General features: G+C 41.5%; 2 protein-coding genes across 3 annotated transcripts in view; one reads left to right on the forward strand and one right to left on the reverse strand.

Moving 5' to 3' along the window:
* cdc42ep1a (CDC42 effector protein (Rho GTPase binding) 1a) overlaps positions 1-3,414 on the forward strand; it is a 14,751-nt gene extending 11,337 nt beyond the window's left edge. For both annotated transcript variants that reach the window (XM_038735066.1, XM_038735067.1), the window contains one exon: positions 1,723-3,414. In XM_038735066.1, the coding sequence (XP_038590994.1) occupies positions 1,723-2,444 (722 nt within the window). In that variant the 3' untranslated portion in view covers positions 2,445-3,414. The remainder of the gene's footprint in view (positions 1-1,722) is intronic.
* On the reverse strand, positions 3,405-21,717 carry sh3bp1 (SH3-domain binding protein 1). Its single transcript, XM_038735065.1, has 18 exons — positions 21,418-21,717; positions 17,217-17,259; positions 16,970-17,074; positions 14,328-14,404; positions 13,824-13,935; positions 13,357-13,433; positions 13,189-13,276; positions 12,966-13,034; positions 12,715-12,805; positions 12,470-12,606; positions 9,268-9,379; positions 9,029-9,110; positions 8,861-8,941; positions 8,038-8,151; positions 7,519-7,616; positions 6,687-6,855; positions 6,100-6,464; positions 3,405-4,279 (listed from the first exon to the last, which is right to left on the reverse strand). The coding sequence occupies exons 1-18, from the start codon at positions 21,465-21,467 to the stop codon at positions 3,993-3,995; spliced, it is 2,157 nt and encodes a 718-aa protein (XP_038590993.1). The 5' UTR covers positions 21,468-21,717; the 3' UTR covers positions 3,405-3,992.
* Positions 21,718-23,477: the final 1,760 nt, after the last annotated feature.

A 23,477-nucleotide genomic window follows, 5' to 3' on the forward strand; every position in this document is an offset into this window, starting at 1 on the left:
ACACATGGGTAAAGGTCAAATGAGTTAACTAGTGTTAACCAGTAACTGCCGAGAAGTGGCAACCATCTGTAGAGCTGCAGTGAAACTCATCCATCAATTCTACCCACTAGTCTAGACAGATTTGTCCAGATGTCCTTATGAATCACCTTTACTCATTATCAGCAGCTCTTACACTGATAACACACAGAGATCCAGACAGAGCTGGTAACAAGCTGTCTGAGAGGCTGTTTGTATGACCCACTGAAACACCGCACTCATAGCTCATACAGTTTGACCTCACCTTTATGTGTGTGTGTGTTTGTGTGTGAAGTGTTTGGATGTAAATGCAACACAGAGGAAAGTTAACTGTCATTTTTAACCTAATCATTAACTTTTTCTTCGCATATGACAGTCAAAGAAACAGTTCGGCATTTCACGAAATATGCTCTAGATAATTAGATTGCTAGCAAGGAGACTTAGCTTAGCTTAACATAAACATTGGGAAAGGGGAAACAGCTAGCCTGGCTCTGTACCCCTGTCAAACCACACCTTGTCATTATTATCTTTCTTCAATCTATTATCTATCTCTTTTTTGTAGAGAAAGGAACAAGATATAACATATATATAAGTATATCTTAATTACTGAACTTTAAAGGTGCTGGGAGATAAATGTAGTCAACTTTGGACAAAGCCAAGCTAGCTGTTCCCCCCTGCTTCCAGTCTTGCTTACTAAACCAAACTAAGCTAAGCTAACCATATTCTGGTTCTAGCTTCATATCCAACATAAAGATATGAGCGTGGTATCAATCTTCTCGTCTCACTCTCTATAAGAAACTGAATAATTTCCCAAAATCAAACTATATATTTAAAATGATTATATGACAGGTTTTTTTAAATCCTTGAAATATGATTCCATTTTTTACTCCACAGTAATTATACACTATAACAACATAACTATGGATGGGAGAGTCTGTAGGTTTTTATCCAACCAAATCCTCCATAAACTGGTTTCACTGATTACTTCTTCCTTCCTCTCTGGTTAAAGTGTGTTAATCTGTGAAAACAGATGCTGTTTTCTTTGGTTGGCATGAAAAACCTCCTGACTCTTGGCCCTTCACCTCTGGCATTGAGAGGTGCTGTGGTAATTTTACCCGTTTGGGTCATGAAGGCAGCAGTGTGTGAGTGTGTGACTTGTTAAGTGATCTGGCAGGGTCAGCCATATGATTCACTGTTCACAGAGCAGAACAACTCAGCACTTTGCAGTTACCGTCATTACCAGATGTTCTTAGACGGGTTTCCACTGCCCCCTGTTGGGATTATATGATAAATTTTGTTTTTGAGATAAGATATGAGTTATATATGAGGGGCAGCAATGGGTCGTCCACTAATCACAGGGTTGAAGCCATTTACCATCTGTGTGATTTTATACTCTTTTTATTTATACATAAAGATAGAAAATGGACACGGTACGGCATAAAAATTGTATGGAAAGCATTGTAACATCAGAGATCAACTCTGTGCCATTGAAGGTCTGGGTTTAGGTTCACTCCTATGAGGAGGCTGCTGCCTTTCAGTCATGTCCTTGTGCCCAAAATGTCTAAAGCTGATGAGTTTATCATCCAACTTTCAGTGAGAAAGCAAAAAGCGTAATTCCCAAAATGTTGACACAGTACACAAGACAAACCACTTAGACGAAATACCTTCTCCTGATTTTATGTATTGATATCTGTGTCTTCTCCTCAGGTCTGGAGTCTGGTTTTGTCACTCTGCCTCGTCTCTCCCGCTCTGAGCGTCAGCAGCCTTCCATCTCTCTCCCCATTGCCTGCTCCCCTAACATCCACCGCGGCTCTCTGACCGACCCTACTGACGCCATTTTATCCACTTGCTCCGCCTCCGTTATGACCTCTGAACCCAAACACGCTACTACCGCCTACTCTGACTCCCTTCCCTCCCTCACCTCCCTGGACACCTTCACCTTTGACCTTGGGCCCTCCCTCATGAGCGAGGTGTTTGGCCTGATCGACGGTCACCCGGAGGAGCATGGCCACGTCTGGGAGGTTGAGGAGGCAGGGTCAGCGTGTGGGCTGACCAATGAGGGATCAGAGATGGACTCTGCTACTATCTCATACGTGGATTCCCTGCTGAGGGAGGACTATGGAGGCAGGAAGAGCCCGCATGGGGCTGAATGGGAGGAAGAGGAGGGGAGTGTGATGGATGTGAACGGAGTTGGGCTTTCTGTTAAAGTACCTGATGTGGTGATGGGATCTCCTGAACGAGTGAGGCCGGGAATGGAGAGTGCACGGTTCCAGAGTGCTACTGATGTGCTTGCACGCCACTATGGCGTCAGCCTCTTAAAGGGACAGAGCAGGATGGAGGTTGCAGATTCGGAGATGATGATCATCAGCCAGCCCAAGAAGAATATGTCCTACAATTACATGGATGACGAGGATGAAATCAAAGTCTAAGCTGAGAAAATCAGAGATTTTTTTGATGATTTTTCTGTAATTCCAATCAAATCAGTCATATAAAATGTTTTACGGTCAATGAGGCTGGCTCTTTTGACAGGATTTCCATTACAAACTACACTACTAAGTGAATCCAGTATCCTTAATATTGGATGCTTTACTTTCATACAATCATGGTTTAAGGATGTATAGTTTTGATGCAAAACATTTGCTGAATGTATCTAAAAGGAATGAAAGACTTGCACGTTTCCAAGCTCAGCATTGACGGGAGAATGCTTTTTTCCAAAAGCCATGACTTAAGAAGGACTGAAACAAAGAAGAGTTGTGGAAGATGAGGATGCGCAAGATAATGTGGTTAAGATCATCTCAAAGGAAACACCAACATGATTTAAAGTTACAAAGCCTGTCATTCACTTTCTACTTTACACACTTCTTCACCTATAGAAGATGAAGATATATGAAGATTCTCAGTGGTCCCGGTCACTAGAGAGGAAGTGGAAAAATAGATGTTATCTTATTACAACCTTCTGGCATCTCTTGTCAGCTTTTCACTCAGGAATACACTACCAGGAAACAAAAAGGGAAGGGAAATGAGAGATCTGGAATCTCAGGCCTCCTCAGATAAACCAGATAAATGAAATTACTCAGTTATTAAACTACATGGATTGAGGGAATATGACAAGTAGTAACAGTGTTTGTTAGTTGCAACTAAAGGCTGAACCATATAATTGCTCATTTTATGCTGCAGACCTTAGATACTCTGTGCACCTTTTATGATTATGAAGTCCGACTCCTGTATTGATTTTTATAGAAGAATTGTCATTTATATGTTCTTTTATACAACTGTACATATATCAACTGACCTCTTATAAATATGTACTTCACATCCATGGTCACATCCATATGCTGCAGTCAATACCAATGATATACTATGATGATATAAATTGACAATAAAGAAAGTAAGGTTGAATATGCATTTATTTACATAGATTTTCAGGTTGAACATTTAGGGTTATAGACCTGAAGGGTGGTGGGAACAAGTTTGTTATTTTCTGTCACTACTGGAATATGTGGTACCTGACAAGAAATTCACGCTCACCACAGCTGCTGTGGAGTAGACTTTGGGTGGAGTATTTACCAACTGGAAAATAAACCTCAGTTCAGTGTCAGTGTTCATAAAACAATTTCCCAATACTTTTCTAATTAGTTCACCTGAATACAATTATTTTGCAAATTTATGAAAACATTTATTTATTGAGTTGCTGACCAGAAAGACTCACTTCCCAGCGCTTACTTTGCATTATGGGAAATATTGGACATTAGTAACTAAAGAATAAATAAGTGATACTGGTTACAGGAATTGGTAGACCAAAAAAAGTTAATGTTAAACTTCAACTTGTAATGTTAGACTAACTTAACACCAGGCTGAATAGCCGTGTTAGAGTCACTGCAGCGAACCAAGTGTAAAGTTAAACCACTAAAAATACTTTTTCAGGGGGCGTAACAAGAAAATTAAACAATTAATGAATAGCACATGTGTCATTTTTCTCACTGTGCTAAAGAAGAAACCACTTTTGTCTGTGTTGGGGGAGGAAGTGGTGGTGGGCAGTTTGGCGCTTTGAGTCCAGGCTTTTTCGCAGGAGGTTTTCTGAGGCTGGCCGTCTGAGTTCGGGGCGCGGGTGTAGGTTGGGTCCTTGTGTCCGCAGCCGCCGGGGCTGTGGTGGGGGGTGGAGGAGCCTGGGGCTTGGGAGGTGCTGCGGGTCTGGGTTTAGAGTACTGGACTGTCGGCTGCTCGTTAGCATGGTCATCTTTGTTCAGTTTGTAACACCTTTTCGCTGTAGGATGAGAAAATGAAGACAATGGAAGCCACCTGAGAATGACCAGATTAAGAAAAGGCTTAAGATGCCAGACATCTGGCATGCATACACAGATTTGTGTAACTGGGGAGGAGCAACAACCCCTAAAAGATTTTTTAAAAGCGGGATTTAAACATGAACTGCTGTCCACTACCATATACTACTGATGCTGTAAATTTCATTGTCATATAACAAAACACTTTATAATGAAGCACTTTTAGTTAGTCTTCCTCTTACAAAAGTTGAATCCATAAGAAATAAAATACAACCTTACTCAATTTAATACACTCAAAGGACTTGCTGCTGGAGCCTTACCTGGTCTGGTATGACTAGTAGCTTACTTTTCAAATATTTTGTGTGACTTAATTGCTGTGTGACTGACCTAGTTGGCTGACTCTGTGACGATTCTTCATATTTTAGTATTGCATTTTATTATGATTATCCCTTAATTGTCATGTAGCCACAATGGAGGCTGTTACATTGTTTTCACATTTTGTTTCTAATGTGAGGAGACAATATTAGATGCATCCTTTTTTTAAGATGTACAATTTGTAACCAATTTGTTCATCAAAAAAAGTGACATTTCGTACCCATGTGTCCATAATCTTTTGCAAGAAATGTATTGTGATAAATGTAATTGATACAGTCCAATGTGATACGTATATCTGCATACTTCTGATGTCCTCAGTGAAGCTTAAATTTGTTCCCTCTGCCAAAAGATCTGATGGATCAGACATTCTGATTTTGTCAGTCGGGATCTTGGATTTCCAGTTCTAGAAGCTTATAATAGTTTAGACTGCCACTACGCTGCTTTCAAGTTTAAGGAAGGAAGTCTAACATTTGTCTGACTGGCTGCTGCCAAAGTGGGCTGCATTTCAATTCTATTTCGTTAGAAAACCAATCCTGGAAGACAAACTAGACCCAGCTTTGCATCATGTTATACCTCCGTGGGTTGTGCAGATAACAGTAAAAAATAAAGTAAGAAATAGTTTGTCATGGGAATCAGTCTTGTAGTCAGTCAAACATATTCGGATGAGAAGACTTATTAGGGAAAGTATTTTAGCCTCTACCAGCGAGGTAGTTATAACAATGTGAGAAATGACTCATGACCATAGAGGTTGATATTTTGGTCAGTGGTGTGAGATTTCCTGTTTCCTGTGTACTTCCTGGTTGTTACAACAAGAGCAGTATATTATTTTTCTCTGTCACTGCGAATTTGACTTTGTGAGAGGAAAAGGGTAGAAGTAAAGATTCCAAACAGGACATTGGACAATAGATAGAGACAAATAAATAACGAGACATGCTTGTGCCCTCTGCCAACAATAAATGAAGGGGGCTGCTGCTTCTGTAGGAATACGTTTTTGGCCACTACACCAATTTTACACATTTACTAGTCATGAGATGTAATACTCAGCCTTTGACACAGAATAGTGTCGGTCTGAAAGGAGCTTTCTAAAATCCGAGAAAATAACCCCGATGATGTCCCGGTGATGTCATCAGGGTTATCTCAGTTTGGGATTGAGACTTCAAGTTTATAACAGAAAGCCTATGTTGTGAACATGAGGCTTAAAGTTTTGAAGATGTGGGCTAGCAGGAAGGGGGTAATAAAAGACACTTTGCATTATGGGAAATGTAAGGTCCATGACCCATACGAATGCTTCAATTTTGCCAGTTCTTTTAAAAATACAAGTCTCTTGTGAGTACCCCAAAATAACGAAAGTGCAATGCTAATATGCTGGAGTGTTACTGAACAAGCCAACATCTGATGTTTGGACAGCTAGTGGGCACCGTGGACTTACGTTTAAACGGTGAGGTGATCTTTACGAATGCTCTGGGAGAGTCTGGAGGGGCCTCCAAAATTGGCTCCAGTTGGCCTGGATCCAAGCACTGCTTCTGGGTGGGACTCCTGATCTGACCTAGGTTTGGTGCTCCTGTTGCTTTAGGAAGTGGGGATGGGCTCTGGTTTGCTATTGAGCTACAGGCAGCAGAATAGTTGGAGGCCGTGACGGGGCTGGGATCGAGGGAGGATGAGCTGCTGGATGTTGTGTTTTGATGGGTGGGTGCCGCTGTCTCAGGTACAGGGCTGGCCCATGTGGAGGTGCCACTTCGACTTATAGAGCCAGATTTCACCAGGAAGAAGCCACCACTGTCCTGAGAGGCTGTGCTGATGGAAGGAAATAGACAAATGTTCAGTTTTTTTGTATCAGAAGTTCAGCTATTTGAAATCATTACCTCTTGCTACCATTTGGAGCCACTAATGAGCAACCCAAGATCAGCTTGTCATAATGTCATAATACAATGCGGCACATGTGCTATTATTGCACTGTCATCCTAAAGATGGTTTGACTCAGCACGGTGAAAGAAATCTGTGAATACAGAGCGCTACCTGCTTGTCTTTGAGAGAGGGAGGTGATAAGAGGAGGAGGAGGCTGTGGATGAACAAGAGGAGACTGATCTGCTCAGTTTCGCCTTTTCTGAGATCAGAGACTGGGCAACAGGAGCTGGCAAGGTCACATCCGGAACCTCTGGAAGGTCTGGGATCTCGAAGGATACAGCTGATTAAAACAAAACAAAAAACACCCATCATATTTACAGTAAAATTGCTACATCAAATAGCATTTCATTTAAATAACATTTCTAGGTTATTACATATTACGTCTTAATTGTTTGGCCATTAGTCCCTTTGGTAATAATATCACTGTACGCACTCATTTTATTTCTGGGATCTGACATCACTAACAAGAAGTTCAATGGGTGAGGAAATAGGAGCAGTCAAATGAACAGACAGGATTTAAACAAACCCACATGTAAGCTAAATGTACTTGTAAAACAACCAAAACTGTATGTTGCAAACATTTATCACAGTTTACAGGCAGACTTCCTGATTCAACTTTGACCTGCTGTACTTGCAGTAATCGTTTCCCGTGCATTGGGTGCAAACTGGGTGAAGTGACTTTCAGTTTTTCCACCAAATTAAGTTGTTCAGATTAGCAGTTTCCAGAGCGTGTGCAGTCCTAAATAAATGTGGGCTTAAACAAGGTAACAAACTAATTATTGTTCACTAATGAATACATACACAATACACAGAGAGTGGGAGATACAGAGGTGAAAAAAAGGGGGTCAACTGCTCATTTTTCCCCCGAGGCCCCCTTAACCCTTTAAAGACAGAATGCTGACATCATATAAAGAGAGTACAGCAGTGTTTGGAGTTTGTATACCTTCGGGGAAGAGGCTGGAGCTGTACTGAATAAGAGGCTCAATGACTGTCACCACTTGGACTGAAGAAGCTGACGCCATGTCAAACAGAGCAGCTTCCCTAGAGAGGCAGAGAAGAACGACATGTGGCACAGAACTCTTCGTGGTCAGAGAGAATCACTACATTTGTCAAGTTATTTTTCATTGACAAATGTCACCAAAGTGGTCCACTTAGTTAGAAAATACACTTCGCACTGGGGTTTAACTACTGAGACTATTTTTACAGTCTCTTACTGCAGTTAATTCTCACTGCAAAAAAAGTGTTAGCCTAGCCAACCACCTTTCATGGTTTATCTGTTAGCAGGATCTTCTGGTTCTACTTTCACGTGATGTAATATGTCCCCAGTGCTAATCCCTTCATATTAGATCACAAAGATGACGAAAGAGTAAAGAGCAGGCAGGAAGTGGAACACGTGTGAATGGGGAACATGGCTATAGTCCACGCAGGGTAAAGACAGAAAGATGATCTAGTTACTATGCACCCTTCAGCTCGTGGCCAGAGTAGGTTGGGTCCCAGGACGATGGCAATGTTACTGGGCGTCATCCTATTCACAGCCTGATTCTCAGACAACAGTGACAAGAACTGGACCAGGTACCTGACATGGAGAAAGAGGGTAAAAACATGCAGACTCTGGGTAAAAGGAGGAAGTCAAAGACGTTTTGAAAAGGTTGCAGCCCAGTGGGTCTAACAGTCTCACACTTTTGCTGCCCTGTGGTGCACAGGATGAAAGTACCCACTAAGTTATATTTTAATGATATAAGGTGAGAACTGAGATATCCAAATGTTGTTTGTAATGTTTGAACCCCTTTCAAAACATTTTGGATAAACCAAACAAGAGCCTACAGCTCTGTGAGGCTCAGTGGTAGTAGTGAGCTAAATGCTAACGCCAGCTTGCTAACATGCTTATAATGATATGGGTAAAATGTTGATGTTTAGCAAGTGTAAATGTTTACCGTGTTCATCAGCTTAGTTTAGTGTGTTAGTCATGCCAACATTAGCTAATCACAGTAGCACTAAATACAAAATTACCCCCAAAACACAAATGTCAACCTCATGGTGGCGCTACAGAAGTCAGATCACCAAGTCTATAGGCTTTATTGTCTAGGGGACTATAAATGTCAGTAAAATACTGTTGAGATATTTCAGTTTGGAAGAAAAAGGTGGGCCGACATTGCTCCATGAAGCCGCTGGTGTGGTTAGAAATTCATTTGAATATGCAAGTTAAATGTGAGGATGTCCTTCATTCCTTCATTCCTGATTATGTGATTCTGGAAAAAAATGTTGGCTACGCAATGAGTACACACCTAAGGTTGTTGTAATTTTCAGGCGGCAGTTTCTTCAGTAGTACTCTGAACTGCTCCAGCTTCTCTGTCTGGTCTTTTTCCCTGCGAAGAAAGAGATCTAACTCAGGAAACAGACTTGAAACCACAGTAAAAGTAAGACATATATATATGGTGTAGATATTTTCACACCCTGCTGCTTTAAACCAGTCATTGTAGAGTTCAAAGGTCATCAGAGGTTCGGGTAGTTCTCGCAGGTAACACTTCAAAGCTCCTGTTGCAACACGTTCAGAGAAAAATTATCACAGTTGCAATCAAACAAGCTGAGGTGATGTGTTAACTTAATTACAGCCCATATTTTGCGTTGTTAGATTTATAGGGTTGGGGTTAGGTTAGGTTAGGTTAGTTAGATATTGGTTGTACATCTTTACCGGCCACGGCATGTGGGTCCATGCTGAACTCGCTGTGGTCAACCGTTTCTTGATCCAAACAAGTCTTCAGCCTCTTCACCACTGAGGCTGCTGCTGCCAGACGAAAAAGACCCTGAGAGGCGAGGAGGAAGAGGAAGGGGAAGGAAGATGGAAAAAAAAGGGTGAGAGCTGGGGATAGCAGCAGCGGGGTTTTGGTCTTGCAAAGAAGGCTGAGGCCGAGACCAGAGTAGTGTATGACAAAAACACTAACAGTCCCATTAATAGTCTGCAAAGATTATATTTTCTGCACACAAAAATATACATATTAATGTACCTTAGCATCTGCACATCTAACTATAAAGGAAGGAATCCGCTCTCCACTATCCGCTCTCTCAGCAATGGGCATCATACCACTGCTACGCAGACGATACGTAACTCTACCTATCCTTCCCGCCAGGCGATCCCACCGTCTCGGCCCTCTCTAACTTCAAGAAGCTCTTGAAAACTCATCTCTTCTTAGAACACTTCCTCTTATAACACTCTTATAACACACAACTCCTAACCTCTAACATGCACTTCCTGTGCTCTTCTTCTTCTATTCCCTACAATGATCTTGTATTGATTGCACTTTTTTGTTTTGATTGCACTTTTTGTTTACTTTTACTTCCTTCCCTAGGTATTTACCCTTGATGTGATATGTACTATGAGCTCTTACTAGTATGTATTGTCAGTTGTAGATCTGTATTTGATGCTCTGTTGATGCTTGTATGTTGTTCCTCAAATGTAAGTTGCTTTGGATAAAAGCGTCTGCCAAATGAGTAAATGTAATGTAAATGTACACTCACCTAAAGGATTATTAGGAACACCATACTAATACTGTGTTTGACCCCCTTTTGCCTTCAGAACTGCCTTAATTCTACGTGGCATTGATTCAACAAGGTGCTGAAAGCATTCTTTAGAAATGTTGGCCCATATTGATAGGATAGCATCTTGCAGTTGATGGAGATTTGTGGGATGCACATCCAGGGCACGAAGCTCCCGTTCCACCACATCCCAAAGATGCTCTATTGGGTTGAGATCTGGTGACTGTGGGGACCATTTTAGTACAGTGAACTCATTGTCATGTTCAAGAAACCAATTTGAAATGATTCGAGCTTTGTGACATGGTGCATTATCCTGCTGGAAGTAGCCATCAGAGGATGGGTACATGGTGGCCATAAAGGGATGGACATGGTCAGAAACAATGCTCAGGTAGGCCGTGGCATTTAAACGATGCCCAATTGGCACTAAGGGGCCTAAAGTGTGCCAAGAAAACATCCCCCACACCATTACACCACCACCACCAGCAGCCTGCACAGTGGTAACAAGGCATGATGGATCCATGTTCTCATTCTGTTTACGCCAAATTCTGACTCAACCATCTGAATGTCTCAACAGAAATCGAGACTCATCAGACCAGGCAACATTTTTCCAGTCTTCAACTGTCCAATTTTGGTGAGCTCTTGCAAATTGTAGCCTCTTTTTCCTATTTGTAGTGGAGATGAGTGGTACCCGGTGGGGTCTTCTGCTGTTGTAGCCCATCCGCCTCAAGGTTGTGCGTGTTGCGGCTTCACAAATGCTTTGCTGCATACCTCGGTTGTAACGAGTGGTTATTTCAGTCAAAGTTGCTCTTCTATCAGCTTGAATCAGTCGGCCCATTCTCCTCTGACCTCTAGCATCAACAAGGCCTTTTCGCCCACAGGACTGCCGCATACTGGATGTTTTTCCCTTTTCACACCATTCTTTGTAAACCCTAGAAATGGTTGTGCGTGAAAATCCCAGTAACTGAGCAGATTGTGAAATACTCAGACCGGCCCGTCTGGCACCAACAACCATGCCACGCTCAAAATTGCTTAAATCACCTTTCTTTCCCACTCTGACATTCAGTTTGGAGTTCAGGAGATTGTCTTGACCAGGACCACACCCCTAAATGCATTGAAGCATTAATGAGAAATTGAACAGGTGTTCCTAATAACCCTTTAGGTGAGTGTAAATCTCTGTATGTTAATCGACCAAATCGAAAATTTGGTGCAAGTTGCCAGATTGTGGCGCTAGAACAACGAACTTTACGTTTTGGCTTGTAACTTTTAACTTCTCAGTCTTGTAAACAAAATTCTATCTATTCTATCCATATAAGTCATGCCTATTTGCGTCTATATTGATTTTCCACTGTTTTGAATGTTATCCAAATCAGTTTTTTACTAGTCCTCCTACAAATTTCCAAGACAGAAAAAGTTTTCCGTTGTTTTTGCATTTTTATACTCCATACAGTTTTGCTGTAGCTGCCTCCCAAAGTCAGCTGAAATGCTGTGGGCAGGGTTATTCTAATTAACTTCACCCTTGGCAGGAATATTGCTGAGGACCCAAAGAAGTGCAGTGTGAGGTTGAGAATGTTGCAAGCAACTATACCACGGTTCTCAAAAACGCTGCAAGCAGCACTTCTGGGTGCTCTCGGTCTCGCTCTCAGTTTGTCCAGTGTTTAAGTTTACGACAAAATATCTGCAACACAAATGGCATTTCCATCTGCCTCAGCTTTCCTTCGAGTTAATGGTGAACATGATAAATGTTATACCTGCTTCACTGCAGGTCAGCATGTTAGTATTTGTTATTGTTTGCATGTCAGCTGATGTTAGCAATTCATTTCATATAGTACATTTCACATTCAGTTCACAGTACCAGTGTGTCTTACAGATCTTTAGATCTTTAGTCTTGTTTTTACACAAGGAACAGTGTACATTTCTTTGCAAAGGGAATAATAATATTAATACATAAGACATTTCATAAGGATGACCTGATGTGTATCTACATGCAAACAAGACCATAAACATGGTGGGTTCTACAGTTGAAATAAATCTAGCACCAATAAAACCGCATATTTTTTAAGTGGAAAAGTCATCAATATTCAGCAATTTGGGGGTTAATTATGTTGCCCAAGGACACTTGGACATACAGACTGGAGGAGCAGGGGATCATCAAATCGACCCTCCGATTAGCGAACGACCCGTTCTACCTCCTGATCTACAGTCGCCCAAACAAAGCTGCATGCTGGGATGGTGCACAGGAGGTTTGTGAGGAAGTAAACTAAAAGATAAAGCTACTGTTAAGCAGAGTTTCCATGCACATCCATCTGAGTGATTATCTGATTATCACTGTGAACCCTGTAGCCTCATTGCGTCAGTCCTACCTCCTCTCTCATGCCCGTTCTCAGCAGCATGTGAATACACTCCTGGATGGGCGCAGCAATTTCTCTGTTGCTTTGAGACAGATGAGAGAGCAAAGGCTCCCCGTAGACCTTCTGGTTAGATAGGCTTAGCGGTGGCCCTGGGGAATCAGATAAGTACACAGAGGAAATAAGAACACATGTAGAGATGTTGCAATGACAGTGATGACAGCAAATAAATGCACAGACTGGTGCAAACTTCACTTCACCTTTTTGACTGTGATTCTCTTTGAGCTCACTTATGTTTTTGTCCAGGAACTCGTGAGAATTTTTGTGGTATTCTGCTTGCAGCTCGAGAAGCTATGGTCGGCAAAACAAGGGGGGTAAATTCACAAGATGGATAGATACACAGCAGTCTTTGGTTTGACTACCGCTTTGTGCATATTTTCTGTGAAATTTAATTTTATTCTGTTTGCTCCCTTAGAAGAAAACAGATCAAGCCATCACAACTGCAACTCACACGGATGAAGTAGTTGGCGTAGTCTTCTTCCTTAGTTGCAAAGTGATACAGATCTGCAGAGTACTGGTCCTACAAAGACCAAAAGATAACAGAGAGGTCAGAGGTCAAGGCTGCCCTCTTGATTCCACAGAGGTGGAAGAGGTTCATTGTGTGGTTCAACAACACAGCACCAGGAATGGATGCTTGCTGCAGCCCAGGTGGTTGAAAAAGGAAACACTGGTACCTTGATGCTCTCCAACTTCCGCCAAGCTTCTTCCACTTCCTCCCTGAGCCCATCCTGCTTTGCCTGGGCACCAGTGCTAGCTTGGCTCCTGCCCACACACACAAACAGAAATTAGCTAATTTGTCTGTGGATAATACACGTAGCCCTGACTGAAGCATTACAACTCACCTGATTCTTGCGTTGTTCCAGTCTGTTGTGAGCTTTGCAAACTGCTTCTTGTTCTTGAGAATCTCTGGTAAATCATCCTAGAAGGAAAGAAAACATAAAAGTAAAAAAATGTTGGGGAGGAAATTTATTTTGAATTGATTCAAGAACTATCAATTTATTTTGCTATTTTATTTTATAGCTAGCTACAGCAAGTTGTCCATGCATTTATTAAGGCAACACACAGGGACAGAAATTAACAAGAAGACATTCACACATGTGCATACTGTACACACTTGTAGATGAATCCATAGTGAGGATGGAAAAAATAACACAAACACCCAACAATGCAATGCAATCCAAAACATAACAGGTGCAATAAAAAGCACCTTAGTCAAGCTTGAACAATTTGACACTCTATCAGCCACAGCAACCCCTGTATATATGAACTTCAGGGAACTGCGGCGAGCTGCAGTACGAGCCATGCTCACCTCACTGAGCTTGTTGAGTGGCTCCAGAACTGCCTTCTCAACTTTCATCTCAAAGTCTGCCAGCATGTTCGCCAGCATCTTCTCCATGAAACAGCACATCTCCAACACCCTCCTGCACACACACACACACACACACACACACACACAAGGTCACGGTCAACATCTGTCTTGCAATTTATATATTTTTTAAGATGGATGTCAAAACTAAAAACTATAAAACGTTTATATATAAAGCGTGCAACAACAACTAAATATCAATATGCAGTGCCCAGCTGCTCTGTCAGAGCCTCAAAGCTGTAAATAAAAGTGATGAATTGAATTCTAGCCACAGGCTGTAGACAATGGGTGGGATCCTCTTTCTTTTTCATCCAGAACTGAAAACCATTGCGCTAAAGTCATGAGCTTTTCACATGACAGCAGTCCACACGGCTATTAGTCACAAGTTCAGGTCAAGAGCATGGAGGGAGGGAGGAAGGGATAACTTGTTGTTGATAAACCTGTCACCTGATAGAGGATTCTGCGTCAAAATCCTTAAGGCTCTCCGCCATGCTGATGGACAGCAGCATCAGAGGGAGCTTTTTCTGCAGAGACAGAGGCAAATGTAACACCTTTCAGCATTTACATTTACATTTACATTTACTCATTTGAGGAACAACATACAAGCATCAACAGAGCATCAAATACAGATCTACAACTGACAATACATAATAGTAAGAGCAGCAATAAATACTAGTAAGAGATCATAGTACATATCACAACAATGGGGTAAGTACCTAGGGAAGGAAGTAAGAGTTAACAAAAGTGCAATCAAAACAAAAAAAGTGCAATCAATACAAGATCATTGTAGGGAATAGAAGAAGAAGAGCACAGGAAGTGCATGTTAGAGGTTAGGAGTTAGAGGTGTTATAAGAGGAAGTGTTCTCGGAAAAGATGAGTTTTCAAGAGCTTCTTGAAGTTAAAGAGGGACGCCCCTGCTCTGATGGCATGTGGTAGCTCGTTCCACCATCGTGGTGTCACAGATGAGAACAACTGGGACTGGGATTGCTTTGTATGAAGGGATGGCAGAGCCAGGCGGCATTCGTTGGAGGAGCGTAGTGGGCGAGAAGGAATGTAAGTTTGTATGATGGAGTTTAGGTAGATGGGTGCAGACCCAGTAGTCACTCTGTATGCAAGCATTAGTGACTTGAATTTGATTCTGGAGGCCACGGGGAGCCAGTGGAGGTCACTGAGTAATGGAGTGACATGAGTCTTTTTGGGCTGATCAAAAACCAGACGCTGCGTTCTGAACCATTTGTAAGGGTTTCACTGCACAAGCTGGAAGACCTGCTAGGAGGGCATTGCAATAGTCGAGGCGAGAGATAACCATGGACTGTACCAGAAGCTGGGTGGCGTACTGAGTGTGGTAGGGCCTGATTTTCCTTATGTTGTATAGAGCAAAGCGGCATGCCCGAGAGACGGCAGCAACATGGTCTGAAAAGGACGGCTGGTCATCAATCATGACACCAAAGTTTCTCACCACCTTAGTTGGAGTGATGGTTAAGGAGTCAATTTGTAGTTTGATGTTATGGTGAATAGATTACTTGGCTGGAATGACCAAGAGTTCAGTCTTAGAGAGGTTTAGTTGAAGGTGCCAAGCCTTCATCCATGCAGATATGTCCGAGAGACAGTCTGTGATCCGCACCGAGACGGTGGGATCGCCTGGTGGGAAGGATAGGTAGAGTTGCGTATCGTCTGCATAGCAGTGGTAAGAGAAGCCGTGCGAGTGAATGATCAGCCCCAGTGAGGTGGTGTAAATTGAGAAGAGAAGGGGCCCTAGCACTGAGCCTTGGGGCACCCCTGTGGAGAGGCAGTGGGAGGAGGATAACTGTCCTTGCTAAAAACATTGTAGAAGCGCCCAGAGAGGTAGGATTCGAACCACAGGAGTGCTTTACTCGAGATGCCCATTGCTGAGAGAGCGGAGAGCAGGATCCTGTGGTTGACTGTGTCAAAGGCAGCTGATAGATTAAGCAGAATAAGAACTGAGGATTGGGCTGCAGCTTTAGCTGACCTTATGGCTTCTGAGACAGACAGAAGAGCCGTTTCAGTAGAGTGGGCACTCTTAAAACCAGACTGGTATGGATCTAGGAGGTCATTCCGTGAGAGGAATTCTGAGACCTGTTTGAATACTGCCGGCTCAATAGTTTTGGATGAAAATGGTAGAAGAGACACTGGTCAATAGTTCTCAACTTGAGTTAGGTCAACTGAGGGCTTCTTGAGCAAGGGTGTAACCCGAGCCCTTTTGAAAGTGGTCGGGAAGGTTCCTGAAGCCAGAGAAGTATTTATCACTTGATTGTCGGGACCACAGTAGAAGATATGGCTTGGAGGAGATTCTTAGGAATCGGGTCAAGTGGGCATGTAGTTGGACGGCTACGGGTCAAGAGTTCTGATACTTCGCTCTCTGTGAGAGGAGTAAACGAGGAGAGTGAAGAACCACTGACCTGGGAGGACAGAGGAAAAGATGTAGTAGGACTGCTACAATGATTGAGTTTTTTCAGAGAATTGGCTAGTTAAAGCCTCCACTTTGCCTGTGAAGAAGGCAGCAAAGGTATCAGCATACAAGTTTGTGGGTGGTGGAGGTGGAGGAGGATTCAGTAGCGCTTTAAAAGTGGAAAATAATTTCCTTGAGTCAGTGGTACTGCTAATTCTGTTATTATAGAACGCAGTTTTGGGAGCACTGATGCTTGTCGAGAAGGAGGATAGGAGCAATTGGTAGCCCTTGAGGTCGGCAGGGTCTTTGGTTTTTCGCCATTTTCTTTCAACAGCTCTGAGACCAGTACGGAGCCCGCGGATGGTATCAGTTAGCCACGGGTGGGACTGGTTTGGGCGAGCAGGATTGGTGGATAGAGGACACAGGCTATCCAGGCACGAGCTTAGTGTAGGGCACAGACATTGTGTGGCATCATTGACCTCAAGTGAGGAAAATTTGTTGAGGGAAGGTAAAGCGGAAGCTACCACTGAGGCAAAGTGAGTGGGAGACAGGTTGCGGCGGTTGCGGCAGTGTGAGACCAACAGTGATGGAACAATGGGCTTTTCCTGTAGGGATAAGCAATCAATAAACCAATCAAATGTTTCCTGACTGGTCCTCATGGATGCAATAGTTTCAGTACCATTCGTTTTTCAGCCTCCAGCCCCTGCTGACTCTGCATGCAGCCCTGCAGCTTCTTGTAAAGGACCTGAGCCGCCTTCTTGGCTGGTTCCACCCGCTGCTCCACCTTCATTCAGTCAGAAACGCACACATGCAGGAACACTTAGAGCCGAAACCAATGTGATCTGTTGCATGTGGTAGTGTCTGGTGTTTCATAAAACTCTGTCATTAACTTGTTGCAGTGATTAGTTATGTATGTATGTTCTCACCAAAACCAGGTCCTCGTGTAGAAGTTCAGTGGCATCGTGTGACCTGCAGAAGTGTATGGTGCGTTGGTTATTGAATATACAGGAAAACAAATTTATTCTCAAAACTAGTGCCAAAAACAACTGGTTTAACATTATGAAACAATAATTTTGATATTTGAATATCCTTTAATTATAATTATTATTTTCATTATTAATTAATCTGAGGATTATATTCTAATATTTTAATTTAGTCTTTAAAATGTCAAAAGTTTGTAAAATTCACAATTTCCTAAAGGCAACAGTGATGTAATAAAATTGCTTGTTTTTTTCCAACCAACAGTCCAAAACCCACAAATATCCATTGATAATACATTCATATATATACTATTTAGATGAGAAGATTGATACCACTGTCGTGTCTGTAAACAGCTGGCCTACCTAACTCCACCTACCAGCACTGTGGGATTAGAACATCTGGATCCACATCTGTGCTTCTAATTTACACCTTGTATATCATCATTTGTACATCAACTTAGCATTTTTCAATGGAAATATATCTGTGAATCTAAACCTATCTGTGTGGATTCTTTTTGAGACTGTTCTTCCGTGCTGTTTGAGTCGCACAACAATTTCAGTGGAAATTGGAGGCACAGGATCCAGATATACAGATGCAATGTGTTTGACGGGTTACGTATCTCGACATTTGTTTGTGAATACTAATGAGACTGTTCTAATCCCATACAGCATCTCTAAAAACTAAATTATATCTCATTTGTTTAATCTGAACACAAGCGATGGTGTAAAAGTGACAAGCCGTGTCATGTTCCCGCCTGGCCACAGCAACTTCCCCCTTGTGAAGGAAAAAACATTTGTCTCTTAAATGTGAGGATTTGCTGCTTTTGCGCGGTTTTATATTGTTGTAAATAAAATATCTTTACTTTTTGGGCTGTTGGTTGAACAAAACACATTTCAAGATGTCACCTTGGAATCATATGTACTGTACTTCTGGGTTTCTTAGGAAGGCACAGATGTGATGTTTTGGACAGAAATTAGTGACATGTGGCATTTGAAAGCTCTATCTGGTAGTAATGAGAAAACCTTGCATAAAATTCATTTAAAATGGAATATACAATGCAACATAAGTAATATGCAAAAAAGTATAAAAGTTGCAGCAGCATACAAGCTCTTCCAGTATAACAGCAATTTCTACACAAATTCACACTATAAATGGTTTATATGTTATATTTTGAATAAAAAACAATATAACTAATGTGCTGCATTCATGTGCTGGTAGACCTTTAAAAGCAACCTACTAAGAAGCATTGATGACATTATTGTCCTAAATCAGATGATTATAAATATAAACCATTGTACAAGTACACCTCTTTTGCTCTGAGGTAGCTGACAGTTTTTAGGCCTGACTGACAAGCAACCTGAAGCCAGCAAACTAAACCTGGCGTGTGCGGGCTGCAGCTGTGGTTTGCTTCAGTACCAGCTCTGTGAGAGGAGGGAGGGGAAATACCAAAACCCTCTTCTATCTCTGCTGCGACACACAGTCGTTTAAAAACGAGGGAAAGAGAGTAACAGAGTGGGGCGAAACACAACAAATTCCTCTGCAGCTTTGAGAACATCTTCAAGCTTGTATCACCCCAAAAGGAAGCCCAACCCAGTTCGCAAAGAGGTCAGATAAGCTTCAGCACCTCCAAGATGCAGGTTCTCGTTTCCTCCTGTCGACCTGACATCTGACGTTTCAAAACACAAAGAGGAGAATTCCCCAGTGTGCTTGAAACACACCCAAGTTCCTTTTTTAAAATCTCTGACTCATTTCAACTTTTCCTTTTGAGGTGGAAAAAAATGTTATTCTACAAAGAGTAAAATTACATCAGAGCATGTAAGCAGATGGTTTATTAAGCAGCAGTGTTTGTTTAGAAAGTAAAAGTGTGTTTGGGTCTGTGATAGTGTTGGGAAAGTTACTTTCTAAATGTAATAGGTTACCAATGACAATACATTACACTTACTTTGTCATTGTGATGTAACTTATTACCCTTTATTACTTTTGGAATACTTTTCTAAATTTCTCTTTTCAAAAGACAGTTCGAGAGGCAGTTTTGCACATGAAAAACATGCAAAGCAACAAAATTAATATTATTCAACATATAGCAGAGCTTTTTACTGAAAATATTCAATGTAATCATGAACATTTTCATAAGTTGACTGTAACTTAATATACACATTTAATCCCAGTAACAGTAACCGTTTACTGTGACATTTATTTTGTAATTAAATTATGTAACTACATTACACGGAACTAGTTTCTCCCCAACACTGGTCTGTGGAGGTGTATGTCTAGACCAATAGTCAGTGTCATTCAGTGCTGTTATAATGGAGGTTAATCCCTGACCACAGTGACAAAGAATATATGTATCAATCAGAATTATTGTGTTGTTACTGTCCAAGATGATAGCGTCAGTACAAACTGAGAACTAGGTGTGCTGCTGTGGTAGCTGAAGCCCACGTTGCTCTGCTGCAGATGCACGCTATGTAGGTTTATTATTAAACCAGAGTGCATCAGAGGTATAGAGGCAGTATGGCCTACACACACACACACTCTCCTTTAGCCCTGTTGCATGCAAGTTTGTAACAAGAAAACCAAACAGGGTGTGGGTGCAGGATTTGATCACCCGCTGATTTGCGAACGTCAGTCACAGACACAAACTTTCTAGATCAGAGGTAATCAACCTGTTCAGCCCATGAATGTGTGAAACAAAATAACACCTACTCAGCCTGGCTGGGTGATGATCAGCTATGACAAATCTTCTTCTCTTGGTTAAGGTTTATCATGGTATTATTACTAACATTTCAATAAAATAAACTGCAAGAAATAGTTTTTTATTGCGTCAAAGTTTTGTTACCAGAGAGATTCCACAAAACCATAAAGAGCATCAACCCCCAGATAGACAACCGCCGCCTTCACAGTGTGTGTTGCTCAACCACAAGTTTGTCCACTCAGGTGTGCTGAACCTTTCTGGCTTTCACGTGTAGAGAAGCCAGAGGTTTCCATCAAAACCCAAACAGTACGTTTCACTCTAAAGAGGAACCAGCAACGGTGGCATGTCAGCTTTACACATTTTTCAACACAGGGTTTGCAAATGTGAAAACGAGAACATGTCAACCAAAGCAGAATTCAGCATTTCCTCAAAGCAGAGTATCGCGCTGAAATGAAAACCCCTTCAGTATAGCAGTTAATGATGCTCTGGCTTTTGTGAAAGTCCATAAAGGTTTCTGGATTTGATGAAAATAAAGTGAGGGAATGATCCGTCCTAACATTAACACTAAGAGGTCGTGAGGAAGACTTTGGGATGTAGATTCTTAGCAGCACCTTTAAAATATAAAACAGAGTTTTTCATTCAAAGTGGGTGGCAGGCCTTCAAAGGGGGGCACCAAACTGTTCCAGGGAGATTAGTTATCAAAGGGAGATGACACAGAATATTGGTTATTGTTCAAAGATACAGTATTTGGGGTTGTTTGGGGGTGTACTGTCTTTCCCACTTCACCAGAGTCAACAATTAATGTCTTGGGAGAAACCTTTTATATATTTGGTGAAGTCGGAAAACTAACCAAGTAAACTAAGGGGTGGTGAGGGGAGGCCCGCAGTCTCAGACTTTGAAAACCTCCTGGTATAAACTTCATCTTTTGCTAAACAAATGCCACTGTAGTGAGCAAATGATGTTTATGGGAAATGATAAAACAAAAGTTTAGTTGTTGCACAAGCAGATTTGTAAGTGCAGTCAATCTAACTCAGGTGTCAGTTTTACAGCGATGTCTATGTAAAGTTTGACAACACTGGTCGTCAAGACCAAGTAACATCATGGAGCAGCAAAACCTCAAAGTGGACAGCCTTGAGTAAGCATGTGATTTATTGCGCATGAATTAAACTTTTCATTTGTAAGAGGAAGAAGGTGTTTTTTCTTCTTTCAAAAGTTACACAGTGACACTCCAATAGTCGCTGCTGTGATCACTGAGAAATAAAAACCAGGTAAACTCTGACTCCTTCCCCCGAGATGGTCATGTTTGGGTTATCAGACCAAAATCCTTTTCCTACACCAAACCATGCCACTTTCAGGTTCACATAAAAAGCTCAAATGCGTGCGAGATCCTTGATGTGCTAATTGCAGTTTCAATGCAACCTATTCTACAGAAATGTACCAGGTAAAGCACTTACTTTGCCGCAGAGCCAAACTGTTTCAGGAGGCTGAGAGACTGCCGGAGCATGCTGGCAGAGAAGTCTAAGCAGCTTTTCTGTCTGACCTTCTCAGTCTTGCTGAGCCCCACAAGGTATCCTGCTCCAAAAACGTCCACACAGTGTCCAGCTGTGTTATTTCATCAGGGAGCGATGGTACAGACTGGCCGCCTCTGCCTCTGTGGTTGTTGTTTTGTGTGTTTGTGTGTGCGTGTTTGGGTCGTCAGTTTTTGTTCTTGTTTCAGGAGTGCGCTCCAAAGTCACATCTAACAGAAGCCAGAGAATGAGGAAGTTGCACAGATGAAGTGTTAGCCGTGACGGGAAAGCGAGATTTTGTTCAGGTTTGACTGACACTATTGTAACTACAGTGTACAACACATGTCCACAGAGCAGAATGAGTGATGTGATGTTACCCCTGACATTACAGAGGTATAATAGTGGAGCATTTGGTTTTTATTCAGTTTTTCAGGAGAACAAAACATCAAAATGTGCATAGTATCATTCCTTTGGCTGCACTTTTAAAATTTCCTTCTGGCAGGTTGTGGTTATTATGTACTTCTGTAAATGCTAACATTATGTGCTCAACAATTAAAAGGATGTGAAAAGACCAAAAGAGGAAACTATCAATTCTGCTGGCTGTACTAAAGTCCTGTACCCAGTCAGTTTAAAAAGTATTCTTATTTCAATGTGGCTTTTTTGAAGCCTCCGATTTGTTGTTGAAGTCCGGCCTTTCCACCAGTTTTTATTCTAGTCTCTCATTATTTGTTTCCTTTGCCAAAGGTCACATTGACATATTACCTGTTTTCTGCTTAGCTTAACTGGTTAGCAAACAGCTGCTAATTTAGACATCCAGCAGATATGGAGTGCTTCTTGTCACTTTGTGAATGTAAGTCCAATACTTACTCTCATTTTAACTGTTTTTTGTGTTCACCGACTCCTGGGCAGCACTTCTGGCTCTTTAATTTTAGCTCCACGCTCACTAGCTACTTGCTAACTTTTTATCTGTTCGCCATGCTGGGCAAGTAGCATACAGTCAATCTCTTTTTCCCCCTTTTGATGAAAACAGCTGCCTGCTGCAGCTGACAAACACTATGAGAGTGAATAAAAATTGTAAAGCCAGAAAACCAAAACAATAAGCTGATAGTTGTTAGAAAGCTCTGTAGACCTGAGGGCAACTGCAAGTCAGGTGAATTCTCTGCAAGTTCATCTCTACCCACGACCCCTTTTACTATACAAGGAGTCATGTGAGCCATCGTAAATATAAAAATATTGATTATATCCACTTCAAGTGTATTTTAAAGTCCGGGAACATTTTGAGCCAAGAGTGGCTCACTATTAAATCGTGTAATTTCCTAAAAAAAAAAAAAAAGACAAATCTTTCAATAAACTAACTTTTAAAATATGCAGGATAATGATTCATAATAATGAACAGTTTTCAAAATGTCTTTGATTGTTTTACAATTTCATGGTGATATTACATATTTTATCTGAATTGATATTATTCCTTATTTCATAATGTTATATACATATTTTTCATACTGAACACTTTGAATCTCCGTAAGCGCAGGTTCAACACTGCATTTTTGCAAAGATCAATATTTAAATGTTTCAGTGTATATAATATGGTTAGACATCCAGGATGTAATGGGAGTTCATTTGATTAATATACCTGCAATCTCAACCCTGAGCCAAAGTTACAGTTCTGCCTGATGTATGTGGGAACAACTGGACATCTCCTAGTCCCAAAGTTTGGAGTTTGTAAATAAACACAGCGTTTCTGTTGATGATGTCTGATCTTCTTTAAAAAGCATTCACTTTTGATTGTAGTAAAATGCCATTCAACTTTAATTCCATCAGATGCATGTTCAGGTGTTGGTTGTGCTAAACCTGGTCACATGCTGCAGTCTAGTGGTGCGGCTGGGTCATACAAGCGGTTCGCAAATTGCTCCTGGACTATAATTAAACTTCAGCAGTATTCAGTGTTGATACACTAAGTAAACCATCAAAACTTGCAGGTAAAAGACACAAGAATGAATCCTAAC

The sequence above is a fragment of the Micropterus salmoides genome, unplaced genomic scaffold (genome assembly GCF_014851395.1).
Source record: "Micropterus salmoides isolate LMB-PRFRI ecotype aquatic unplaced genomic scaffold, ASM1485139v1 Ms_hic_scaffold_21, whole genome shotgun sequence".
Classification (NCBI taxonomy): Eukaryota; Metazoa; Chordata; class Actinopteri; order Centrarchiformes; family Centrarchidae; genus Micropterus; species Micropterus salmoides.